General features: G+C 46.4%; 1 protein-coding gene across 1 annotated transcript in view; it reads right to left on the reverse strand.

Annotated features, from left to right (window-relative positions):
- Positions 1–489: 489 nt before the first annotated feature.
- The window catches only part of CIDEA (cell death inducing DFFA like effector a), a 449,150-nt gene continuing 425,988 nt past the window's right edge, over positions 490–23,651 (reverse strand). Inside the window, exons 2-5 of the mRNA XM_049770147.1 lie at positions 8,073–8,217; positions 7,040–7,186; positions 4,106–4,287; positions 490–1,002 (exon numbers count right to left, since the gene is read on the reverse strand). Coding sequence (XP_049626104.1) covers positions 852–1,002; positions 4,106–4,287; positions 7,040–7,186; positions 8,073–8,210 — 618 coding nt within the window. The 5' untranslated portion in view covers positions 8,211–8,217 and the 3' untranslated portion in view covers positions 490–851. The remainder of the gene's footprint in view (positions 1,003–4,105; positions 4,288–7,039; positions 7,187–8,072; positions 8,218–23,651) is intronic.

Here is a 23,651-nt window from a genome sequence, read left to right on the forward strand (position 1 = left end):
TCCTTCCTTCCTTCCTTCCTTCCTTCCTTCCTTCCTTCCTTCCTTCCTTCCTTCCTTCCTTCCTTCCTTCCTTCCTTCCTTCCTTCCTTCCTTCCTCTCTCCTTTCTCTTCTCGTTCTTGGCAATGCTTGGGGGTTTCCCTGGCTCTTCACTTAGACATCACTCCTGGTGGGCTTTAGAAGGTCATATGGGATAGTGGGGGTCAAACAATGGTCAGCTACTTACAAAAGGTAAGCATCTTACCGTACCATACTCTCTCTCCCTCCAGCCCCTGACTGCTTTTCTTTTTGGATCACATCCGGCAGCGCTCAGGGGTTACTCCTGGTTCTCCCCTCAGAAATCCCTCCTGGCAGGCTCGGGATCATATGGGATGCCAGGATTCAAACCACTGTCCTTCTGCATGCAAGGAATATGTCTTACCTCCATGCTATCTCTCCGGCCTCGACAGTTTGTTTTTCTATAGCACCCAGTACTCAGAAAGAAAGAAAAGCAATGGAAACTTGTGTTTTAATTCTACATAAAAGCTTTGCTTGTAGGGAAGGAGGGAGGGATGAGAGACACAAAAAATTATGACACTTAAGTATTGGAAGCAATTCTTGTGATTCATTTATTTCAGGAGCAAAGGAGCCCCAGAGGCTGCTTCCTGCTGTTTGGTCCTGTCCTCTTGCCATGAGGCCCACTCGCCTTCCTCCTTCCAGGTTAAATCTTGCACAATCCCCCAGTCCCTTCCTTTCCCCAGCCCCCACTCCTGACAAAGTGACCTGCAGTCTACAAGGACATGTGAACCTTCCAAGTTTGCCACTTGAGAGGGACCGTGGAGTCAGGAGCAGGCGAGCCCCCGGCGTGCATGGCCTACCCACTCATGTAGCTCCGCCTGGAGCGTGGATTGGGGGAAGCCCGTTGTTCTTCTGTGTCCCCCAGCAGCCGGAGCATGTAGGTGCCTGAGTAGATGAGAAACTGCCCAGTAACCTGAGCAGCATGGGACAGGATCCGAAGTAAACCCCTGCGACAGAAGGGACAAGGTCAAGCTCAGAGTTCTGGGCCAATGAGGAACAGAAGAGATTCTCTCTCTCTCTCTCTCTCTCTCTCTCTCTCTCTCTCTCTCTCTCTCTCTCTGTCTCTCTCTGTCTCTCTCTCTCTCTGTCTCTCTCTCTCTCTCTCTCTCTCTCTCTCTCTCTCTCACACACACACACACACACTTAGACATACTCATATAGGGCCGGAGAGATAGCATGGAGGTGGGGCGTTTCCCTTGTATTCAGAAGGACGGTGGCTTGAATCCCAGCATCCCATATGGTCCCCGAGCCTGCCAGGAGCGATTTCTGATCGTGGAGCCAGAAGTGACCCCTGAGCGTTGCCGGGTGTGACCCCCCCCCCAAAAAAAAACCACTCATACAATGACACACACATTTATATGCACTCACATATACTCACTTACACACAGATTCACACACACACCCATGCACACTGACACTCAAACATGCACACAATATGTATATGTATACATACTGACATTTTTATACATAGACTCACACCAACACACAACTTAGATACACACATACACTCATAGATACACAATGGCACATAAGCTCATGCACTCACACTCATGCTTACAATAGGATACTCATGTCAGCATGCTTTTGGGAAGGTCAAAGCAGTGTTCAGTGGATCCCAGGGACAGTGCTAGCAACTGGCCAATAGGAATGGAAAGTTCAATGCTTAGATCCAGCAATGTAGCACTGCAGGGCATGAACAGTGCTAGGAAGGTAGAAGGGAAAAGTCCAACTAACAGTGCTCAGTGGCCTTCAGGACTATACCCTAGGTGCTCAGTGGGGACCAGGCAGTGCCCGATCAAGCAAGGCCTGCACCCCTGACTGCTGGGATAGCCCCCTTCCCCAGAGTTTCTGCTGACATGCAGAGGCTGGAGGGGAGGTCTGGGGTTCTTCACTTCTGGTGCAGTGAGGCTGACCAGGGGCCCCTTCACTCTGTGCAGCTTTGCTCCCACTAACGTTAATAATCCAACGTGCTCTGTTTTAGCAACTGGGAAGCACTGAGATGTCAAGTGTGCTTCTGAGGGTGGACATTGCGCTCTGCCTCTTGGCCACCAGTTCTTATTGGCAACCTTTTGGGGTATTTTGAGGGCTTGTTCCTGAAACCAGGGAGGTCAGTTGTGAAAGGAGAAGTAAGGAGGAAGGCAAGTTTCAGGAAAACCTGCAGAAATCTGAGAGCCAGTTGGCCCAAGGACATCCCAGCTGGAACCTGCTGTGAAATGTAGCGCCAAGGGCATCCAGCTTCCTTCAGACCAGAGAACAGTGCTGTGTACACTCATCCTTTACCAAAGCTAGAGTCATTCCTTTTTATCTGTCAGATAGCTGACAGGCCTTTTGATTTGGGTTTTTTTGGGGTAGTTTTGGTGCCTTTAGATCTATGGGATAAGAAATAGGGACAAGAAGCCTGACTGTCTTTTTAGAAAGGTTTTGGCAAGGCAAGCCTTGGAGTGAAGTTTACACCATTAAAAATGTTGACACTGTCATCATTCTGTCTCATTTTAGAAAGGAAGCAATTAGAAGGAAGCAATTGTCAGGGGCTCTACCTTGTTCTCCACATATACACATTTTTGTTTGTTTTGTGGTGACACCCTGCAGTTCTCAGAAGCTACTCTGGGCTCTGTGCTTAGGGATCACTCCTGGTGGGGCTCATGAGAGAATGCAGTGCCTGTGATTGAACAGGGATTGGTTGCTTGCAAGGCAAGTGGCCTACCCACTGTCCTATCTTTCTGGCCCATGAAGCTCTGGTTTTGTTTGTTTTTTTTTGGTTTTGTTTTTTTGGTTTTGGGTCACACCTGGTGATACTCAGGGGTTACTCCTGGTTCTGCAATCAGAAATTACTCCAGGCAGGCACAGGGGACCATACAGGATGCCCGGGATCGAACCACCATACCCATCTGTCCTGGATTGGCTGTATGCAAGGCAAATGCCCTACTGTTGTGCTAATTCTCCAGCCCCAAAACTCTGGTTTTTTAAAAAGAAATTTGGGTGTTGGAGAGATAGTACAGCAATTAAGGCACTTGCCTTGCATGCATCCAATCAAGGTTTGACCCCTAGCACCCTATATTTTTTCCTAAGCCCACCAGGATGATCCCTGAACACAGAGGCTGGAGTAAGGCCTGAATACCACTGGATGTGACCTAATCCCCCACCTTCCCAAATGGTTTCCTTTATATTTATTAACCAGTTGCTTCCTTTTATTATTTAATGATTATTTAATTAATCAAATATTATTATTTATTATTTAATGATAATATATTATGTAATGATTGATTTAATGATTATTAATGAATAATTCATTATTCAATTAATAATAAATAAAATCATTTAGTATCTTCTTTTGTTATTTAAATTTATTAATTTATTCAGTTATTTAACAAATTATTTATTATTTAATTATCAAAAATGTTGATAAAAACATTAGCTGAAAACTTTATTTTCTGAAATAAAGTTGTGGCATAAGAGTGAAACTGCTGGGCCCGGAGAGATAGCACAGTGGCGTTTGCCTTGCAAGCAGCCGATCCAGGACCAAAGGTGGTTGGTTAGAATCCCGGTGTCCCATATGGTCCCCTGTGCCTGCCAGGAGCTATTTCTGAGCAGACAGCCAGGAGTGACCCCCTGAGCACTGCCGGGTGTGGCCCCAAAACAAGCAAACAAACAAACAAAAAGAGTGAAACTGCTGTAGACTGGGAAGATGGCTCGAGTGCAGGTTTTGCATATGGGATACCTCGAGTTGAGCCCAGCGCCACATGCCTCCCACTCAGAGCACTGCCTAAGTGACCCTTCACTACTAGCACTGAGATGGAAGTAGACCCTGAGTACTTCCAGGTGTGGCCTGAAAAAATAAATCTCTCTCTCTCTCTCTCTCTCTCTCTCTCTCTCTCTCTCTCTCTCTCTCTCTCTCTCTCTCTCTCTCTCTCTCACATACACACAAAACTTTAAATGACACTTCAACTATAGTCATTCAGATGAGCACATCCATCAGATTGAGCTTGGGGAACACTGAGGAGCAGAGTGTAAGTGATCCACAGCCTATATCTGACTTCAAAGCCATATTACCTCAGCAAGGACCTGAGCCCGGTAAAGCGGATATCATAGGACACAGAGTACATCTCATACATGGTGGCCTTCACGTTGAGACAGCCTATGACATCTTTAGGACTTGGCTTGTACAAGTCAAGGGTTACTTTGGCTATTCCTGATTTTTTTGGCTGCTGGCGAACTGGGACATAATTACTACCCTGGAAGAGAGGACAGAAAAAGAGAAGGTAAGAACATACCCAGACAGGACACACCAAGTCTAGGGTTTTCTGCTAGTTGTGACTCTTTTGTCAGTTTCAAACCTGCTCATGTCTGACCTGCCAATTATTTGAAGAATGTTGCTGGTAGATGGGTTTGTCTATAGGAAAGACTCCTCTCTAAGTCACTTTTGGTTGAGGGACTGGGTCAAGAAGTCTGGAAATCAGTGAATGGCTATGCTGTGGGCACAAAACATTGAGCAGCCCTCAACAATGCTTCATATTCTGCATTTACTTGCTGCCCTGGAGGACCTCGTAGTTAGGATTGACTAGCCTCAAGACATGCAATTATTTCTAGTCTTGGGTCACTAACCTAACAAGAGGAAGGGAGAGAACTTTACAAGATCCCCCAATTTCCTAGAAACTGTCTAGGATACAACTCTGTGATCTTCGGCTGTCTGGTCTTCAGAGGCCACTGTCAACTCGAAACATCCATCAGTGGACTTGTCAGTTTGAGAGAAGAATGGCTGTGACTCTCCAGGGTTTATAAATAGTACCGGGGCTTGGAGACACAGGGCAGCAGAAAAGGCCAAAGCCTTGCATATGGTCATCAGAATCAATTTATGATGCTCTGAGAAATCCCAGGAATAACCCCCCTGAAAACAGTCCAAGAGTAGCTCTGAGCACTACTAGGAATGATCTCAAATCCCATGATTTCACCTCCATAAATATATTAATACTTGGTGATGAGGGCAGGCTCAAAGAGATGAATCCTGGTTCAATTTCTCATAGAATCTGGTCCCCCAATAATGACCAGGAGTGACACCCACCCAAACTTATTTTGGGAGGCAACACCCTTTGATGCAGGATTTATTCCTTGCTCTGAGCTCAGCAATCACTTTTGGTGGGACCATCTGTGGTGTGGTAGACTAGCTCTCCAGAGCCCTAAATTCTATCTCATCAAAAGCTTTGAAAAATCAAAAAGAGGACTCTACACCAAATCTTAGTGCTCAATCCAGCAGAATGGTCTGAGAGTGACCTGAAGCTGAGTCAGCTCCATAGACTCACTCTTTTCTCAAATAAGATGCAAACCAAGCCAAAAGATGCCCTTAAAAATTGTAGTATCAGGGCCCGGAGAGATATCACAGCAGTGTTTGCCTTGCAAGCAGCCGATCCAGGACCTAAGGTGGTTGGTTCGAATCCCGGTGTCCCATATGGTCCCCCGTGCCTGCCAGGAGCTATTTCTGAGCAGACAGCCAGGAGTAATCCCTGAGCACCGCCGGGTGTGGCCCAAAAAAAACAAAAACAAAAAAAAAATTGTAGCATCAAAAAAAATTGTAGCATCAGTAATAGTGCTTTGAATTTCTGGACAACTTCAGTTGTTTAATGCAGTCATCCCTAAAGGAGCACCCCATTTTTGGACAGCTAACAACGAGAACTTACTAAATCTTCTGCCATTATATTAATAACTTCATTAGAGATAGAATAATTTTCACAAATGTGTTTGCAACTGTACTTTTTCTTTTTTTCTTTATCTTGTCCTCATCCATTTAACTTTTTAAATATTTTTATTTGGGAGGGGGTTGGGTCATGCCCAGCAGCGCTCAGGGTTTACTCTTGGCTCTGTGCTCAGAAATTGACCCTGGCAGACTTGGGGGAACCATATAGGATGCCGGTATTCAAACTACCGTCGATCCTTAATCAGCTGCATGCAAGGCAAATACCCTACCACTGTGCTATCTCTCCAGCCCCTAGTTTTTCTCATTTCAATTTTTTCAATAACTTTGTTTTCACTTACTGGAAACAAATGTATTATGATCAACTGTCAACTAGGTAATACATTTTCTTTAAATTAATAAATTAAACAAAAGAAATAGAAGACTTTATTCTTTCCTAAGTCACTTTACATACACACCCATTGCTATTGGTTATGAGAACTTACTGGCATCCTAAGGAGACCTCACCAGATCTGATCTACTTACTTTAATAGACTCACTTCAATGGCCAAAGCCTGTCTCTCAGAATTATATGCTTCAAATCATATAGCTCATGTTTACACACAACATGATTTTCCTAGTAATTGTTATAAGATTTGCTTTGATCAGAGATGTAATATGGAGATTAAGGTGCTTACCTGGCATGCTACTGTCCCAGGTTCAATCCCCAATGCCACATAGTGTTCCCTGAGCACTGCCAGGAATAACTCCTAAGCACAACTGGGCGTGGCCCAACCCCAAATAATCCTTTTTCTTCTGAGGTAAGTGGATTAAGTTATTAGGTGAAGATAAAGAACATATCTAGAAAATGGGCAAGTCAATAACAAAATAAGGGATGCATTTTAGTTTTTTTTTGGGGGGGGCCACACCCGGTAATGCTCAGGGGTTACTCCTCGCTATGTGCTCAGAAGTTGCTCCTGGCTTGGGGGACCATATGGGACACCGGGGGATCGAACCGCGGTCCGTCCAAGGCTAGCGCAGGCAAGGCAGGCACCTTACCTTTAGCGCCACCGCCCGGCCCCAGGGATGCATTTTAGTAGGTAAAAAGTTTATGCACTTTTAAAAATGTTTTGTCACACCCTATGATGTGTGACATCATCAGGGTTACTCTTGTACTTGCACTCAGGAATTACTCCAGAAAGTGCTCAAGAGGACCATATGGGATTCTGGGAAATTAAGTGAAACCAGGCCTCTGTAAGGCAAGTACCCTACCCACTAACTATATCTCTGACACCCTACCCATTTGTATTTTTGCTTACCGGTGTCCATTTCTGCCCCTTTTCCAAGATCATGAAATGTGTGTTGTCCCCTAATGTCTGAAAGAACTCTTCCGTGTCTACCACTGTGCCATCCTCCTCCAACACCAAAGTGACCAGTCCGGTGGTGATCATGAGCGCCTCCAGGGTCTAGATTGATGACACATCAGAGACAGTCTGGATTAGCAAGACATTCCATTTTGGCAAGTCAATGGTGTTGATGAGGTCATAGTTTCAGAAGGGTTGAGAGGTGGGGTAAATAAAAAATGTAGTGGGTAAGATAGGTGTTACTCCTGGCTCTGCACTCAGGGGGCACTCCTGATAGGTTCAAGCAGCCATATGGGATGCTGTGGATAGAATCTGGGTTGGCATAGTACAGTGCCTTATCTACTACACTATCCTTCTGACCCTGTACCTCAATCTTTTATGATATAGAGACAATCATTCCTTTCTTTCTTTCTTTTTTTTTTTGAGAGGGAAGGCCACATCCAGCAGTGCTCAGGGTTTACTCCTGGCTCTACATTCAGGGATTATTGCTGGTAAATTTAGGGGACCATTTTGGGTATTGGGGACCAAACTCAGGTTGGCCACATGCAAGATGAGCATCCTACCCACTATACTATAGCTCCAGCATAATAATCATTCTTTTCTTTCTTTTAAAATTTATTTTTGGGCCAGAGCAATTGTACAATAGCACAGCAGGTAGGGCACATGCCTTTCATGAGGGCGGCCCAGGTTCAAACCCTGACATTCCATATGGTCCCTTAGAGCCTGCTAGGAGTAATACCTGAGTGCAGGGATGATGTGTGGCCCGAAGCACCACTTCTCCCAATTTATTTGTTGTTGTTATTATTTTTTGGGCCACACCTGTGGTTTACTCAGGTAAACAGGTTCAGAGCCTATTCCTTTCCTTCTTTCATTGACAAGCTCCCCTCAGATCCCTTTACCAACCCTCTGTCATTGTGCTGATTTGGCCCACACCAAGCTTTGTATGCAAGTTCAGCGCCTTGGTGAGAGAAGAGCTAAGCTTATGCACCTTGGCCAGCAGCTCCTTCAGACTGTTGGCTGTCACCCCGCGCCGGCTGCTCCTGTCATGGTTGGAAACTCGGAAGGGGCGTGCTGAATGTTTGAGGGGTGTGAGTAGAACCTTCTTCGTCTGTGATCCCATAAACATCAGGGGCCTGGACATGGAGGAGAAAATTAAAAATATTTACTTGTGTGTGTGTGTGTGTGTGTGTGGTTTTTGGGTCACACTGGCAGTGCTCAGGGGTTATTCCTTGCTCCAGGCTCAGAAATTGCTCCTGGCAGGCACAGGGGACCATATGGGGCGCCGGGATTCGAACCTCCTGCATGAAAGGCAAACGCCTTACCTCCATGCTATCTCTCCAGCCCCAAATATTTACTTTTATACCTAGGTAGCAATCTGATAAATTGCTTCTGCCTGAACTCTGGCCATTCTAATAGCAATATCAATAGTGACGAAACAGGGAGGAAATAAAAAAGAAGTAATTTTGGGGCCAGAGCGATGACACAGAGGCGGGGCGTTTGTCCTGCACGCCGCTGACCCAGGACAGAACTTGGTTTGATCCCTGGCATTCCATATGGTCCCTCAAGCCAGGAGCTATTTATGAGCACATAGCCAGGAGTAATCCCTGAGTGTCACTGGATGTGGCCCCAAAACAAAAAAAAAAACAAACAAAACAAAAAAAAAAGAAGTAAAATAAGGGGCCAGCGAGGTGGTGCTAGAGGTAAGGTGTCTGCCTTGCAAGTGCTAGCCAAGGAAGGACCACGGTTCAATCTTCTGGCATCCCATATGGTACCCCCCCCCAACCAGGGACAATTTCTGAGTGTTTAGCCAGGAGTAACCCCTGAGCATCAAAAGGGTGTGGCCCAAAAAAAAACAAAAAAAAAAAGTAAAATAAAAAAAATTTTTTTTGGTTTTTGGGCCACACCCGGTGACACTCAGGGGTTACTCCTGGCTATGAGCTCAGAAATCGAGCCTGGCTTTGGGGACCACATGGGATGCTGGGGGATCGAACCTAGGTCCATCCTAGGCTAGTGCAGGCAAGGCAGGCAGGCACCTTACCTCTAACGCCACCACGCCGGCCCCAAAATAATTTTTTTAAACTAAAAAAAATTCAATAGCTGGGAATTCACTTTAACATTTTTATTTATTTGGGGGTCACAACTAATGGTGCTCAGAACTAATTCCTGGCTTCAAGCTCAGGGATCTCTCTGGCACTCTACCATTCTGATGTATCTGTCTTGATATCTAAGACTCAAAAGGTAATGCGTAAAGCTAAAACCTACTACCACCACTAGCACCAGCACCAGCACCACCAACTATCTTTACACTGGTTTTTGATTTTGTTTTGGGACCACAGTTTGCAGTGTTCAGGGCCTAATCCTGGCTCTGCTCGGGATCACTCCTGATGGGGCTTAGGGAACCAGATGTGGAGTCAGGGATTGAACTCAGTTGGTCACATACAAGGCAAATGCCCTGTCTGTTTTACTATCCCTCTGATCTCAAGCTTGAATTTTGATTTTTAGCTTTTGGGTGACACACAGCAGTGTTCAGGGATTACTCCTAACAGTGCACTCAGGAATTACTTCTGGTGGTGCTTGGGGCACCATATGTGATGCAGAGATTCAACCTGAGTTGGTGATATAAAAGGCAAACGCCCTCCCCATTATTATTGCTCTAACCCAAAGATTAGAATGATTTTTTTATGGACAACGACCTTTTTGTCTATAGTGCTCAGTGCTAGCATGATTGTCTTTTTGTCTCTCATTTTTTTAGGGAACTTGCCAAGTCACTCAGGAAGCCAAGGAGCTACTCCGGAGTAGCAATTCTTGGCCAAGTGGGTTGATTGTTCAGTATTAGGATTTTAGAGTGTGGTATTACTTGGTCCTTTGCTGCTGGAGATAACCAGGGCACCCCCAGAGGTGTTCAGAGGCCTCCAGCATGATACCCAGTGTCACTAGGGGTCGGGAATGTGATCAAGGCTTAATCTTCATGCTACCTTCCTAGACTCAACAGTTTAAAACAGCATGTTGTCTAAGTCTTTGGTGATTTCATTAGACATAAGTGAGAAATCAATGACTTTCCAAGTGATGTGTGATGTGAGAAACTGGCAGTCTAGTTGAGAAATATCCCTCCAAAATGACCAGTTAAGTTCATGCTACCTGCATGCCAGGCTGGGTTGGGAGGTGCTTCTTGCAGTGAATGTCTGGACCTTATTACCCTGAGGCCTCACTAACCATCAGCATTCTGAAATCAGAGTTGGGCTGATAGGAGAACTTGGTTTGCAGTATAGTCAGGCAGGATCACACAGACGCCTGCTAATTACAAGTGCTTGTTCAGGTGAGAGCTTGATCTGGCCAGCAGGAGGTTCGTCTGGAAGTGATTGATCATTGCTACAACCATCCAAGTAATGCGTCCCCTCATTGCTCAGGTGGGAAAACTGAGACTTAAGAAGTTTCTCCAGGACATGTTGGAGACAAAGATAGAAGGAAGGAAAGGCAGAATGGGTAGAAAACAAAACAAAGAAAAAAAAAACTAAACTAAAAAAACAAAAACAAAAACAAAAACTGGTGCTGATGTGAAAGGCTACTGAGTCAAGAGCCCTCACACTACTTGTCTCTGTAGGTCTTCCTCTGAGAAATAATCTCTTTAGACAAGCTTACAACAAAGGTGTTTGTCTCAACACATTGAGAGACTCCCATATGTTAATAGGTTTTAGTTCTGGGAGATTAAGATAGGCACATTTTCAAGAATGTTGGTCTGGGACCCGAGCAATAGTTAGGGTGTTTGTCTTGCACATGCCTAGGGTACTGCCAGGAGACTTTCCTGTGTGCAGTCAGGAGTAAGACGCAGAAACAAATAAGAATGTTGTTTTTGTCCCTGTAATGTTTATGTAACCAAAGCAATAAACACTGAATGTGAAGGAAAGGCAGGGCCCTCAGAAATTACCCCCCCCCCCCACACACACACATACACGCTTTTTTTTTTCTGTCTTGTTTTAATCTTCTATGGCACCCCTGCTTGAACCCTGTTTTCTGAGACCAGTCCAGGTCTAAGTTTCAAACCCTGAGCAGCAAACCTCTCCCTCCTTCCCTCATTTCTCCCCTTTCCCCCTCCCTCTCGTTTTAGGCCACATCCTGCCATGCTCACAACTGGCTCTGTACTCAGGAATTGCTTTGGGCAGGATTTGGGAGATCATTTTGGGTGCAGGGATCGAACCCAAGGATATTTGCATGCAAATATGGCCCCAATACCTCTTTCCCTGCCATTTCTGGCACTGTGTGCCTTGTTTCCAGCTGAGTATCTACAAAAGATAGTGCCAGGTTCATGATTCCCCAAAGAGGACGTCTCATGGCATAGGGAGGGCTCGACTAAGTAAATCCTGACAGGACAGCGGCCCTGGAAGTCAGCCTCTGAACTTTGCCCTATTCCCCAGGAGTCACGCCAGGTTCTGGCCTTGGTTACACAACAAAACAGTGAATATGAGGTCCACATTCTGCCAAGCTGACCCTGTAGGAAATGCTCTTATGTTTTCATCCTTGGTGGTATGATGGGGCAGGCAGCATCACCAGGGGCATCTGGGATATTCCTTTCAGATCCGGCCACAGCTCAGTTTAGGCAAAGAAAACAGATTCGCTGCCTAAGTGCAGTGAAGAGGAGGCGAGTTCCACTCTACTTGAGTATGTTACCTAATAGCTCTGCAGGCCCTGTCAGACAGGTGAGCAAGACTGAAGTGAGGGGCGGGGAGAAATGAATAAGCTCAGAGTTAGTAAGTGTTGGAATAGGGGTTTGAATCAGCACTTGATTTCATGCCAGGGTGACTGCCATATCAAATGAAAACTTTCTAATTTATAGGATGTTCAGAGGTTTGCAGAGGGTCTCTAAACCCTCAGATGCCAAAATATCTCCCCCTTAAAGTAGTATACTGTGGCCCCATCCTCAAAGTCATGGCTAGGCCAGGCTGACACTTTTTTGCTTTGCTTTGTTCTGTTTTGTTTTGAGGTCACACCCAGCAATACTCAGGGCTTACTCCTGTCTGGCTTTTTGCTCAGGGATCACTTTTGGTATTGTCCTACATGGTACCAGAATTAAACCCAGGTCTGCTGCATGGAAGGCAAGTGCTCCACCCACTATACTATTATCTGGGCCCAGGCCAATACTTTGTACCACTGACATATGAAGTTTATTTACTAGTTGAAACAGAATTAGAATCAGATGAGAGAACAAAGTGGAAGTCTTGGAATATTTGGTCCAGGCCCCAGAGCTCTGACCTCCTGCGTGTGGGTCTAGCTCTTCCCATTGGAGATTATGCCTACACATCAGGAAGTACCAATGCTCTAGTGACCTCATTCAGGTGATCACACAAAGTTCTTATTGTCTTCCAACATCTGCGAGATAAATGCTGGCAGACCTGTTTGGTTTTGCCTCTTGCCCTGCACTCACGATAACCATTCTTGATTTGCACAAAATGGAACACTCCACCTTTTGTTTCTCTCCCCTTATCTGTTTCCTAATAGAAAAGGGCATCCTTAGAGAACAGACTCATAGACACACACCAGAAAAGAAACAACTGAAGCCAGAAAGATAGGAGAGTGGGTAAAGTGCCTGCTTTGCATGAGGTAGACCTAGGTTCGATTTCTGGGACCATTTATTGCCCTGCTGGAGCCCATCAGGACTAAACCCTTGAGCATGGAGTCAGAAGTAAATCCTGAGCACCACTGGGTTAGGTCCACTTTGAAAATGGGAGAAAGGAAAGGAAAGGAAAGGAAAGGAAGGAAGGAAGGAAGGAAGGAAGGAAGGAAGGAAGGAAGGAAGGAAGGAAGGGAAAGAAAAGAAAGGAAGAAAGAAAAGAAAGGACGAAAGGAAGGAAGGAGAAAGGAAGGAAGGGAAGAAGGAAAAAAGAAGGAAGAAAAAAGAGAGGGAGAAGAGAGAGAAGAGAGAAAAAAGAAAAAGAAAGAAAACATTGGGGCCGGGCGGTGGCGCTAAAGGTAAGGTGCCTGCCTTGCCTGCGCTAGCCTTGGACGGACCGCGGTTCGATCCCCCGGTGTCCCATATGGTCCCCCAAGCCAGGAGCGACTTCTGAGCACATAGCCAGGAGTAACCCCTGAGCCTTACCGGGTGTGGCCCAAAAATCAAAAAAAAAAAAAAAAAAAAAAAAAAAAAAAAAAAAAAGAAAACATTAAGAATGAGAGAAAAGATCTTGGGTGGGGCACATTTCCTTCAGGGGATGGCCCCTGGCTGGCCAGGCTGGGAAATCAGGTTGGCAGATGAATTAAAGTGTTAAAAACTTGAAAAAAGGGGCCAGAGAGATAGCATGGAGGTAAGGCGTTTGCCTTTCATGCAAGATGGTGGTTCAAATCCCGGCATCCCATATGGTCACCTGTGCCTGCCAGGGGTGATTTCTAAGCATAGAGCCAGGACCTGTAACCCCTCAGTACTGCTGGGTGTGACCCAAAAAAAACCTTGAAAGAAAGAAAATAATCCCTTGGGGCCAGAGCACAGTGGCGTTTGCCTTGCAAGCAGCTGACCCAGGATCTAAGGTGGTTGGTTCGAATCACGGCACCCATATGGTTTCCTGTGCCTGCCAGGAGCTATTTCTGAGCAGACAGCCAGGAGTAACCTCTGAGCACCGCTGGGTGTGGCTCAAAAACCAAAATAAAATAAAATAAAATAAAAAATAAATAAACAAAATAATCCCTACACGGATGTAGTTCTCTTGTCCTACATGTGTTAGTTTCTATGTTTTATCCCCAACATCAAGTAAGACACACACACACACACACACACACACACACACACACACACACACACACACACACACACCAACAATCCTCAAGTATTTCCTCCTCTCCTGCTAAATAAATAGGAGCGCTAACCAGCTAGCTAAATAAATAAAGCTATCTGGTATACCAACTCAAGTTTGCTTCTCTTCATAGATTAAATTATGCCACTGGCCGTGAGCACACCCTAACAGTGGTTCCTCATGGGTATTTAGTATTGCAAAACCGCTGCAGGAGCCCAGAAGCCTTTCCTAGTGCCACTCTGACAGCAGACCCTGCAGTTCCTTAAGAAAGTGGGAGTAGGCCATGGGGGTGAAGCAGGAAGGGGAACAGAACAGATTACCAGTAGGGGGGAAGAGAACAAGGAAAAGGGTGTTGAAGGAAATAGGTTGTTTCAGGGAAAGTAAAAGGATAGGGGAAATTAGATTTCTTAGAATATTCTCAAAACTGTGATGAAGGAAGAAGGAAAACAGGGACCTTTGTATTTCCCCATGGAAGCAAAGAGTTCTTAGGACAATGAGGAAGCCAAAAACTATCAGCAAGGCATAAAATGATGTTTACTTTCTCAAAACCAAGAGTCAGCTGAGCAGCACCAGGTATGACCCCCAAAAAACAAATAAAATAAAATAAAAATAAAATAAAATAAAGCTAACCCCCAATCCAGAAGAATCACCCTCTGAACTGACATTTAGACTGTATATGCTAAGCGCAGATGGCGGGCCCAGAACCATATCTTGACCAAGAAACACACTAGTGTCACTCCATAGGCTGGGGAAGAGATTGTCTAGGGGGTGGTCAGAGAGGAACTGTGTTTGAGGGAGACTCCATATTTCACTGTTACATCTTGGGGAAGAGGAATCCACAAGAGGGCAATCAAGTGGGAATAGGACTAGGCCATAAGTCAAGCTGGCTGGGACACCAAGGCCAAGAGTGACAATGAATATCAGAGAAAGTGGTGCTGGTTAGGTTGTGCTGGCAGAAACAAGCTAGCTTGGAGAGCAGTGTCTGTCTCTGTAAGCTTGGGAGTGGGGGCAGCTGACAGAGGAAGAGTGTGGGTTTCCCCTGTTCCCTGTTTCCCATCAGCAGATACACACCAGGGGACCATCTGCCCCACAGAATCCCACCCACACACCTCACTTCAGGCCTGCTGTGGCAGGCTATATAGTCAGACAGTTTGGTCTATGACTGAAGTCTTTGCAAGCATTGAAGCGACTGATACTCAAATAAGAGGTTTTTTGTTTGTTTGGTTTGGTTTTGGGCCACACCCGGAGACGCTCAGGGGTTACTCCTGGCTATGCGCTCAGAAATCACTCCTGGTTTGGGGGGACCATATGGGACACCAGGGGATCGAACCGCTAGCGCTTGCAAGGAAGACACCTTACCTCTAGCGCCACCACTCCGGCCCCCTCAAATAATTATTTGTTGTTGTTGTTTCGTTTTGTATTGGGGCTACACCCGGCTTTGATCAGGGCTTACTCCTGACTCTGCAACTCAAGGATTCCAGACTGTGCTTAGGGATGTGGGGAATCAAACCCAGGTTAGCCACAAGCAAAGCAAGTGCCCTTCCTGCTGTATTATTGCTCCAGTCCCTCAAACAAGAATTTAGGCTCACAAGAGTAAGCATCTATAATTCTGGAGATTGACTTAGCAAAAAACTCAATGCCTTGCTTAGATGACTAAGATTGCTGTAAAATCTGTACTGAAATGGCAGCTATACAAAAGTTCAAGATTTCTGTTCAAGGAAAGACATGAAGCAGCTACAAAAGCGTCCCTGTGTGTCTCAGGGATCACAGATCTGAACTTACTGACAGCTGCAAGTAGTAAGAAGGTTACCGCCCATGGGGTAGCAGGCTGGCTCCAGGACAGCTCACCAGGTAAACAACCCAGCACCTGGCAGAGCTGGCCTAGCCCCATCTCCGATGCTGCGTGGTCATTAAGGTTTAGGATCCTCTGAAGATTAATGATGCAAGGCTGGAGAGTTTCTTTTTTTCTTTTTTCTTTTTTTTTTTGGTTTTTGGGCCACACCCGGCGGTGCTCAGGGGTTACTCCTGGCTGTCTGCTCAGAAGTAGCTCCTGGCCAGGCACGGGAGACCATATGGGACACCTGGATTCGAACCAACCACCTTTGGTCCTGAATTGGCTGCTTGCAAGGCAAACACCGCTGTGCTATCTCTCCGGGCCCTGGAGAGTTTCTAATCACTTACATATCTCTGACCATTGGAAAAGACACGTATGCTACTTAAGTCATTTCCTCTCCAAAATGTCTTATTTATTAATAAAAGATAGAGTTAGGACAGACACTCCCAGCAATTTTAATTAGTGAATAATATGCAGGGACAGATGCGTCAAGGGTCCGAGTGCAATCACCTTGCCTGTGTCTAACACAAATTCTCAGTCTGACCTGGCTCTTTTGGGGAATTTGTTCAGAGTCAGGGGTCCTCCCTAAGGATGTATTTCTGCTTGTGTCTTACCAGTTGCTCTGAGAGATTATGCTGGCCACCCTGATTCTCATAGAGCACTGTGCAGTGCTGGGGACTGAGCTGGGGTTGGCCACAGGCATGTGCATTAGTCCTGGTTGGCTCTGTCCTTCCAGATCTGGGACTGAATTTAAAGTCGAGTGTGGAGAGAAAGTGAATCTAGGTTATATTTTTCAACTAGAATCACAAGTCATGAAGTTCATCACAAAGAGTAGTGGTGCAGTTAGGGAAATAACTACACTAACAACTATTATGACAATCTTAAGGAGTGTGAGAAGTAGAATGCCTGTCTTGAATACAGGCAGGGGTTGGGAAGGAGGGAGGGGGCAGTGGTGGTGGGAATGTTACACTGGTGAAAGAAGGTGTTCTGTTTATGACTGAAACCCAACTACAATTATGTTTGTAATCATGGTGCTTAAAGATTATATATACATATATATGTATATATATATATATAAAAGAATCATAGGTCATATTTTTCCAGGTTAGTTTGGAGGCAGATAGATTTGCAAGGAATTTTCATAACAGTGGGCTCCAAACAAGTAGTCACACAGGCTCAGAGCTTTTAGGGACACAAAGGAATTGTGTCTTAGATATTGGACATTAAAGTTTGACTATCAACACTTCTGGTTTTTTTTTTTTTTTTTGTGGTTTTTGGGTCACACCTGGCAGTGCTCAGGGGTTATTCCTGGCTCCAGGCTCAGAAATTGCTCCTGGCAGGCACGGGGGACCATATGGTATGCCGGGATTCGAACCGATGAACTCCTACATGAAAGGCAAATGCCTTACCTCCATGCTATCTCTCCGGCCCCGACTATCAACACTTCTAAGCAGGCTGCTTCCACCACAGTGCTTGGCCCCCTAGAAACCTCACATATATCTGTTTTAGAATTGGGGAAACTGATGTAAAAGTCAAATGCAAGGGTTGCAATAGTTTCCCTCTCCCACCCCCACTGTCCTGCACACATTACCAGGAATTGAACCTAAAGAGTCACATTTGTAAATCTCTAGCCATTGAGTATACCTTTTTCTTCTTCTATTTTTGTTTTGTTTTATTTTTTGCTCCACACCCAGTGATGCTCAGGGGTTACTCCTGACTCTGCGCTCAGAAATCACTCCTAGCTTTGGGGGACCATATGGGATGCCGGGGATGAAACCAGGGTCAGTCTTGAGCAAGGCAAATGCCCTACCACTGTGCTATTTTGTTTTTAAGAGGGCTTCCCACACATTTCTGAAGGGTCTGAGTCAGTCCCTGTGATTCTCAGCCTAATGATGATCAATGCGAGGGCCTGAATGAAGATGTGGTGCTACTCCAACCCTGTGACATCAGGAACCACCAGGATCATTGAATCCCAAGCATATACCCCCATCCTTGTGCTATCTCTCCAACCCAGGAGCCAGTCTTAATTCTCCACCTGACCTCTTCCCCTTCTTGCTCTCACAGTGCCAGCCCTTCAGAGGAGAATGGCCTGTTTGTACATTCAAGAGCCAGAGGTCTGGCAATGGTCTTGCTCCCAGCTACCAACAGTCATTACCCCCTGGGAGAGGAACTGTGGCCTGGGTGGAACTGGAAGAATTGGGAGGAAATAGGAACTAAACCACTGGCTTTATCTTGCTCCTAATGAATTTTGGAAAAAAAAAAATGGTGAAGATGTGTGAAGAAGTGTGTTCTCACCTTCCTAGTATCCTGTCTCATAGCTTTTCTTTTGTCTTTTGTTCTTTTTGTATTGGTGGGTGGGGCTCCTCATGGTGGCACCCTGCAGAGGAACTTGACCAGGGTGGGTCTCATGTGGGCATGATGTACCTTCTACCCTGTACTACCTCCCTGGCCCCTTTTGAAGAGAAAGACAGAACCTTCCAGACCATTATAAGTGGGCAGTGGGTTTCTGAAACTGTACTATATGCAGCAGACCCAAGGTTCTTGCAGAAACTAACAGCTCACATTAAATCTTTATTTAATTAAAACAAAAAAAAAATTTTTTTTTTTTTTTTTGCAGGGAGTGGGGGCACAGCCAGTGCTGCTCAGGAAACTCTTAACTCTGTACTCTACCAGGGATCAGGGGACCTGGTGGGTCAGCCACAAGGCAGGCAAGCGCCACCATGGCTGTAATGCCACAGCCACCGTTCAAACTCGTTGGTGATTTTCCTTCGCCTTTTACCAACTCAGCTGCATCACAAATGGGACTTTCACCTCTGAAAATGACACTTTTTTTTGTTTTGTTTTGTTTTTGTTTTTGTTTTTGGGCCACACCCGGCAGTGCTCAGGGGTTACTCCTGGCTGTCTGCTCAGAAATAGCTCCTGGCAGGCACGGGGGACCATATGGGACACCGGGATTCGAACCAACCACCTTTGGTCCTGGATCGGCTGCTTGCAAGGCAAATGCCGCTGTGCTATCCCTCCGGGCCCTGAAAATGACACTTAAAGAGGTTCAAGGAATGCTGTCCTTCTGAAGGTCTTTAAAGGTCATCCGAGACACACCCCCTCCTTCACTTGCATCAGATGTGAGAATTTTACCAGTCAGGGTTTGTTAGTGGACATCAGGCTATGAGGCATAGGAATGTGTCCAGGTACTTTACATCCCAAACCTTGAGAGCAGAACCAAGGGTGTGTGTGTGTCCGGAGGTGTCCCGAGGGCCCTCCCTGCAACCCCTGTACAGTCGCAGGACAGAGCTGGAGGGGATGGGTGGGCAGCTCTATCCCCCAAACATTCCCTTTCTTTCACACACAGGTCGGGTGATGAAGGGTCGACCTGCAGGGTCGAGGACCCAATAGCCCGAACACCCCCAGAATCTGTCCCCACTGATCCAGTTGGGACCATCAGTGCCTTTCGCTCCAGCCGGTGCTCCTTGTGCACTAATTCGCTCCCGCAATCACCACGCGCCCCAAGATCACGACCTCGGCGCAGGGAGAAGGAGAGAAGAGCGCTCGGGTCTGGCAGGTGTGGGTGGCGGGGTGCGTGGTGTAGGTGGCGAGTGGCGGGGTGCGTGCCCCGGGACCCAGGAGCAAAGGGCCCCACAGGTGGGGCGCACAGGCGCAGGGGGCTAGCGGAGGGGCTCACGGGGCTGGTCGGGAGGAGCGTGCGGGGGTCGGGGGAGCGGCACTCGCCTGAAAAGGGCTCCCGCGTAGTCCCAGGCCATCTCCATCGCGCCGTCCGCGGGCCAGGCTCGGCCTCTCCCCGCCTCCGGCTCTTAAAGCGCGGCTGCCCGTCGCGTCCCGCCCCGCTCCGCCCCGCAGCCCGGCCCGGCCCGTGCGGCGCTGAGATCTTGGCATAGAAAGAGTTTTGCAGCGGTGCAAGGCCCGGCTTGGCACCTAAACTCCCTCTCCGTCCCTCTTCCCCCAGTTCTGGGAGACCTGGGCCCGGAAAAGGGTGGAGCCCCCGAGGCCTCCCTCGCATCGTCTCTGCCTGAAACCTCGATTTCTGGCCACCTGAGCAATCTCCGTGGAGACCTCTCCAACCGGGGGAACTGGCCCGGCGGTGCAGAGGCGGCCGTGCTCTTTGCAAACTCAGATCTCGCCTCGGGGAGGAGGGACAGGATGCACTCTCCTTGCCCCCATGCCCTGCACCCCCAGATTGCAGGAACTGGAGCCCCGCGACTGGCTCCTCTCTGCAAGCCAAGTGGTTCCTAGTAGGGCACAGGAAGTTTGTGCGCGAACTTGCATGTTGCCTGTCAGGTTCTTCCGGGCACCCCGGGTTCTTCTCCGTCCAGTTACTTCGAGGATGTGCCCTAGGTGTTTGGAGACACGGGGAAGGGAGCTCCGAAGTGTGTGGGCCGGGGGACGAGCGAGCGAGACAGAGAGAGACTTACAGTCTTTCTTTCTTTCTTTCTTTCTTTCTTTCTTTCTTTCTTTCTTTCTTTCTTTCTTTCTTTCTTTCTTTCTTTCTTTCTTTCTTTCTTTCTTTCTTTCTTTCTTTCTTTCTTTCTTTCTTTCTTTCTTTCTTTCTTTCTTTCTTTCTTTCTTTCTTTCTTTCTTTTTTTCTTTCTCTCTTTCTCTCTTTCTCTCTTTCTCTCTTTCTCTCTTTCTCTCTTTCTCTCTTTCTCTCTTTCTCTCTTTCTCTCTTTCTCTCTTTCTCTCTTTCTCTCTTTCTCTCTTTCTTTCTTTCTTTCTTTCTTTCTTTCTTTCTTTCTTTCTTTCTTTCTTTCTTTCTTTCTTTCTTTCTTTCTTTCTTTCTTTCTTTCTTTCTTTCTGTTTTTGGGTCACACCCAGCAGCTCTCAGGGGCTACTCCTGGCTCTATGCTCAGAAATCGCTCCTGGCAGGCTCGGGGGACCTATGGGATGCCGGGATTCGAACCACCGTCCTTCTGTATGCAAGGCAAATGCCTTACCTTCATGCTATCTCTCAGGTCCCCTGTGTGTCCTTCTAACTCAGCCACGTTAAGCACAGTGCCTAGACCCAAGAATGTGACTCTGCTGCCCTTCTTCCTAACAGGGGCCTGGGGTCTTAACCTCCTTCTATGTGCAAGAACATTGGAAGCCAAAAACAGGGGCAGGAGAGTTAGCATGGAAGTAGGGCGTTTGCCTTGCATGCAGAAGGATGGTGGTTCAATCCCCAGCATCCATATAGTCCTCCATGCCTTCCAGGAGCAATTTCTGAGCATAGAGCCAGGAGTAACCCCTGAGAGCTGCTGGGTGTGACCCAAACACACACACACACACACACACACACACACACACACACACACACTCACACAAGCCAAAAGCAACATTTACCCAGAATCCTGAGCTTTAGCCAAGGGCCTGGGAACATGCCAGCCTAGGGCCTTAAAGATCGGGTGTGTATTGTGCCTCAAAAAGTATATTAGCTGCTTTCCTACTGACACTCTGCTTACCCCCTAATTCCAGAGAATTCTCAGGCAGGGCCTGGGGGGTGGTGCTGAGGTCAGAAATATTTGGGGGTCAGGATCTAGCAGAAACTTTGGAGAGGGGGCGGAAAGATAGTGGGTAGGGGACTTGCTTATACATGGTTGAATCCTCAGCATCTCATGTGGATGCTGTTCGACCCCCAGGTTCAATCCCCAGCATCCCACGTAGTCCCCTGAAGCATGGCTCAGAATGATTCCTAAGTGCAGAGCCAGGAATAATCCCTGACCCAAAGCCTAAAGAAGCCTTTGGGGAGACCTGTGGGCCCTCCTTGCCATGCAAGGACCTCTGAGAAGAAGCCAGAAAGAGATTTCTCCAGAAACCTCCCTGTGGTGCTGAGATCTGCTTGAAGACTCACCCGAATCTCCAGACCTGTGAGCAGTGAATTCCTTTGGTTTATAACTTACCCAGGCTGTTGTGTTTTGCTGTGGGCTACAAGAACAAAGACACACAATCTATCTCTTTTGGGCTGGGGAGTGGTCTGGGACACCATACACTATACTCAGGACTTCCTCCTGGTTATGTGGTGGGGGCTCAGGGAACCAGATGCAATGCCAAGGATCAAACCTGGGATGACTGAGTTTTTGCAAGGCAAGCACCTTCAGCCATGAAGGAAAAGAGCAGGGGAGATTTTTTTTTTTAAATTTTTGATAGTTATTTTAAAACATAATATCTTTATTTAACCACCATGATTACAAACATGTTTGTAGTTGGGATTCAGTCTTAAAGAGGAACCCCCTTCACCAGTGCAACATGCTCACCACCAGTGGCCCCCCCTCTCCCTCCTCCCACATCCCCTGCCTGTATTCCAGACAGGCATTCCACTTTTCTCACTCATTAACATTGTCATGATAGTTGTCAGTGTAGTTATTTCTCTAACTGCACTCACCACTCTTTGTGGTGAGCTTCATATCATGAGTCAATCCTTCCGGCCCTCATCTCTATTGTCTCTGGGTATTATTACAACAATGTCTTTTATTTTTCTTAAAACCCATAGATGAGTGAGACTATTTTGTGTTTATATCTCTACCTCTGACTTATTTCACGCAACATAATAGTTTCCATGTCCATCCAGGTATAGGAAAATTTCATGACTTGCATAATATTCCATTGTGTATGGGTACCACAGTTTCTTTAGCCATTCTTCTGTTGAAGGGCATCTTGGTTGTTTCCAGATTCGGGCTATTGTAAATAGAGTTGCAATGAATATAGGTGTGCAGAAGGTATTTTGTATTGCATGTTTTGTGTTCCTAGGGCTTATCCCCAGGAGTGGATCATATGGGAGCTCAATTTCCAGTCTTTTGAGGTCTCCATATTGTTTTCCATTAAGGCATTTCCACCAGCAGTTAACAAGAGTTCCTTTCTCCCTACATCTCGCCAGCACTGATTGTTCTTGTTCTTTGTGATGTGTGCCAGTCTCTGTGGCATGAGATGGTACCTCATCGTTGTTTTGCAGCATTGTTGCATCTCCCAGGTATTAGTGATGTGGAGCATTTTTTTCATGTGCCTTTTGGCCATTTGTATTTCTTCTTTGAGAAAGTGTCTGTTCATTTCTTCTCCCCAGTTTTTGATGGGGTTAGATGTTTCTTGTTAAGTTGTGTCAGTACCTTATATATCTTAGATATTAGTCCCTTATCTGATGGGTATTGGGTGAACAGCTTCTTTCATTCTGTGGGTGACTTTTGTATCCTAATCACTGTTTCCTTTGTGGTACAGAAGCTCCTCAGCTTAATATATTGCCACCTGTTTATCTCTGCTTCCACTAGTTTGGAGAGTGATGTTTCCTCCTTGAAGATGCCTTTAGTCTCAATATTGTGGAGTGTTTTACCTTCCTGTTGCTCAACATACCTTATAGTTTTGGGTCTGATATCTTTAATCCATTTGGATTTGACCTTTGTGCGTGGTGTTAGTTGAAGGTCTGAGTTTGCTGTTTTCATGTGGCTGACCAGTTGTCCCAACACCACTTGTTGAAAAGGCTTTCCTTGCTCCATTTTGCATTTATTGCCCCTTTATCAAAAATTAATTGATTGTATGTCTGGGGAACATTCTCTGAATACTCAAGTCTATTCCACTGATCTGAGGGTCTGTCTTTATTCCAATACCATGCCTTGCCTACATGATTCCATCTTCTGCTCAGAGACATGTTCCATTCTCCCTCAACGTTTAATGCATGTGTCCCATTGAATCCATTTTCTAGTTAGCAACTACCATGTACCTGTGCAACTCAGAATAGCAATCCAATCTTTCTCCCTTCATTCATCAAACAGAGCTGAGGCACCTGAGTCTGATGTCACCTTGAAATGGACACTTAGCTGTGACATTTGAGACTTCCCCAGCCTGTGCGGTTGAACTGACACAGGCTCACTTCCACTGCCACTGGGGTCTTCCCTTCCACTCTGAGAACACTTCTCTGCTGCAGAGAATCCTCAGTTCCAGTCTAGCTTTACCCAGAGGGTCTCCTCACTTTGCTCAA

This window comes from Suncus etruscus, chromosome 3 (assembly GCF_024139225.1).
Source record: "Suncus etruscus isolate mSunEtr1 chromosome 3, mSunEtr1.pri.cur, whole genome shotgun sequence".
In the NCBI taxonomy this organism is placed as follows: Eukaryota; Metazoa; Chordata; class Mammalia; order Eulipotyphla; family Soricidae; genus Suncus; species Suncus etruscus.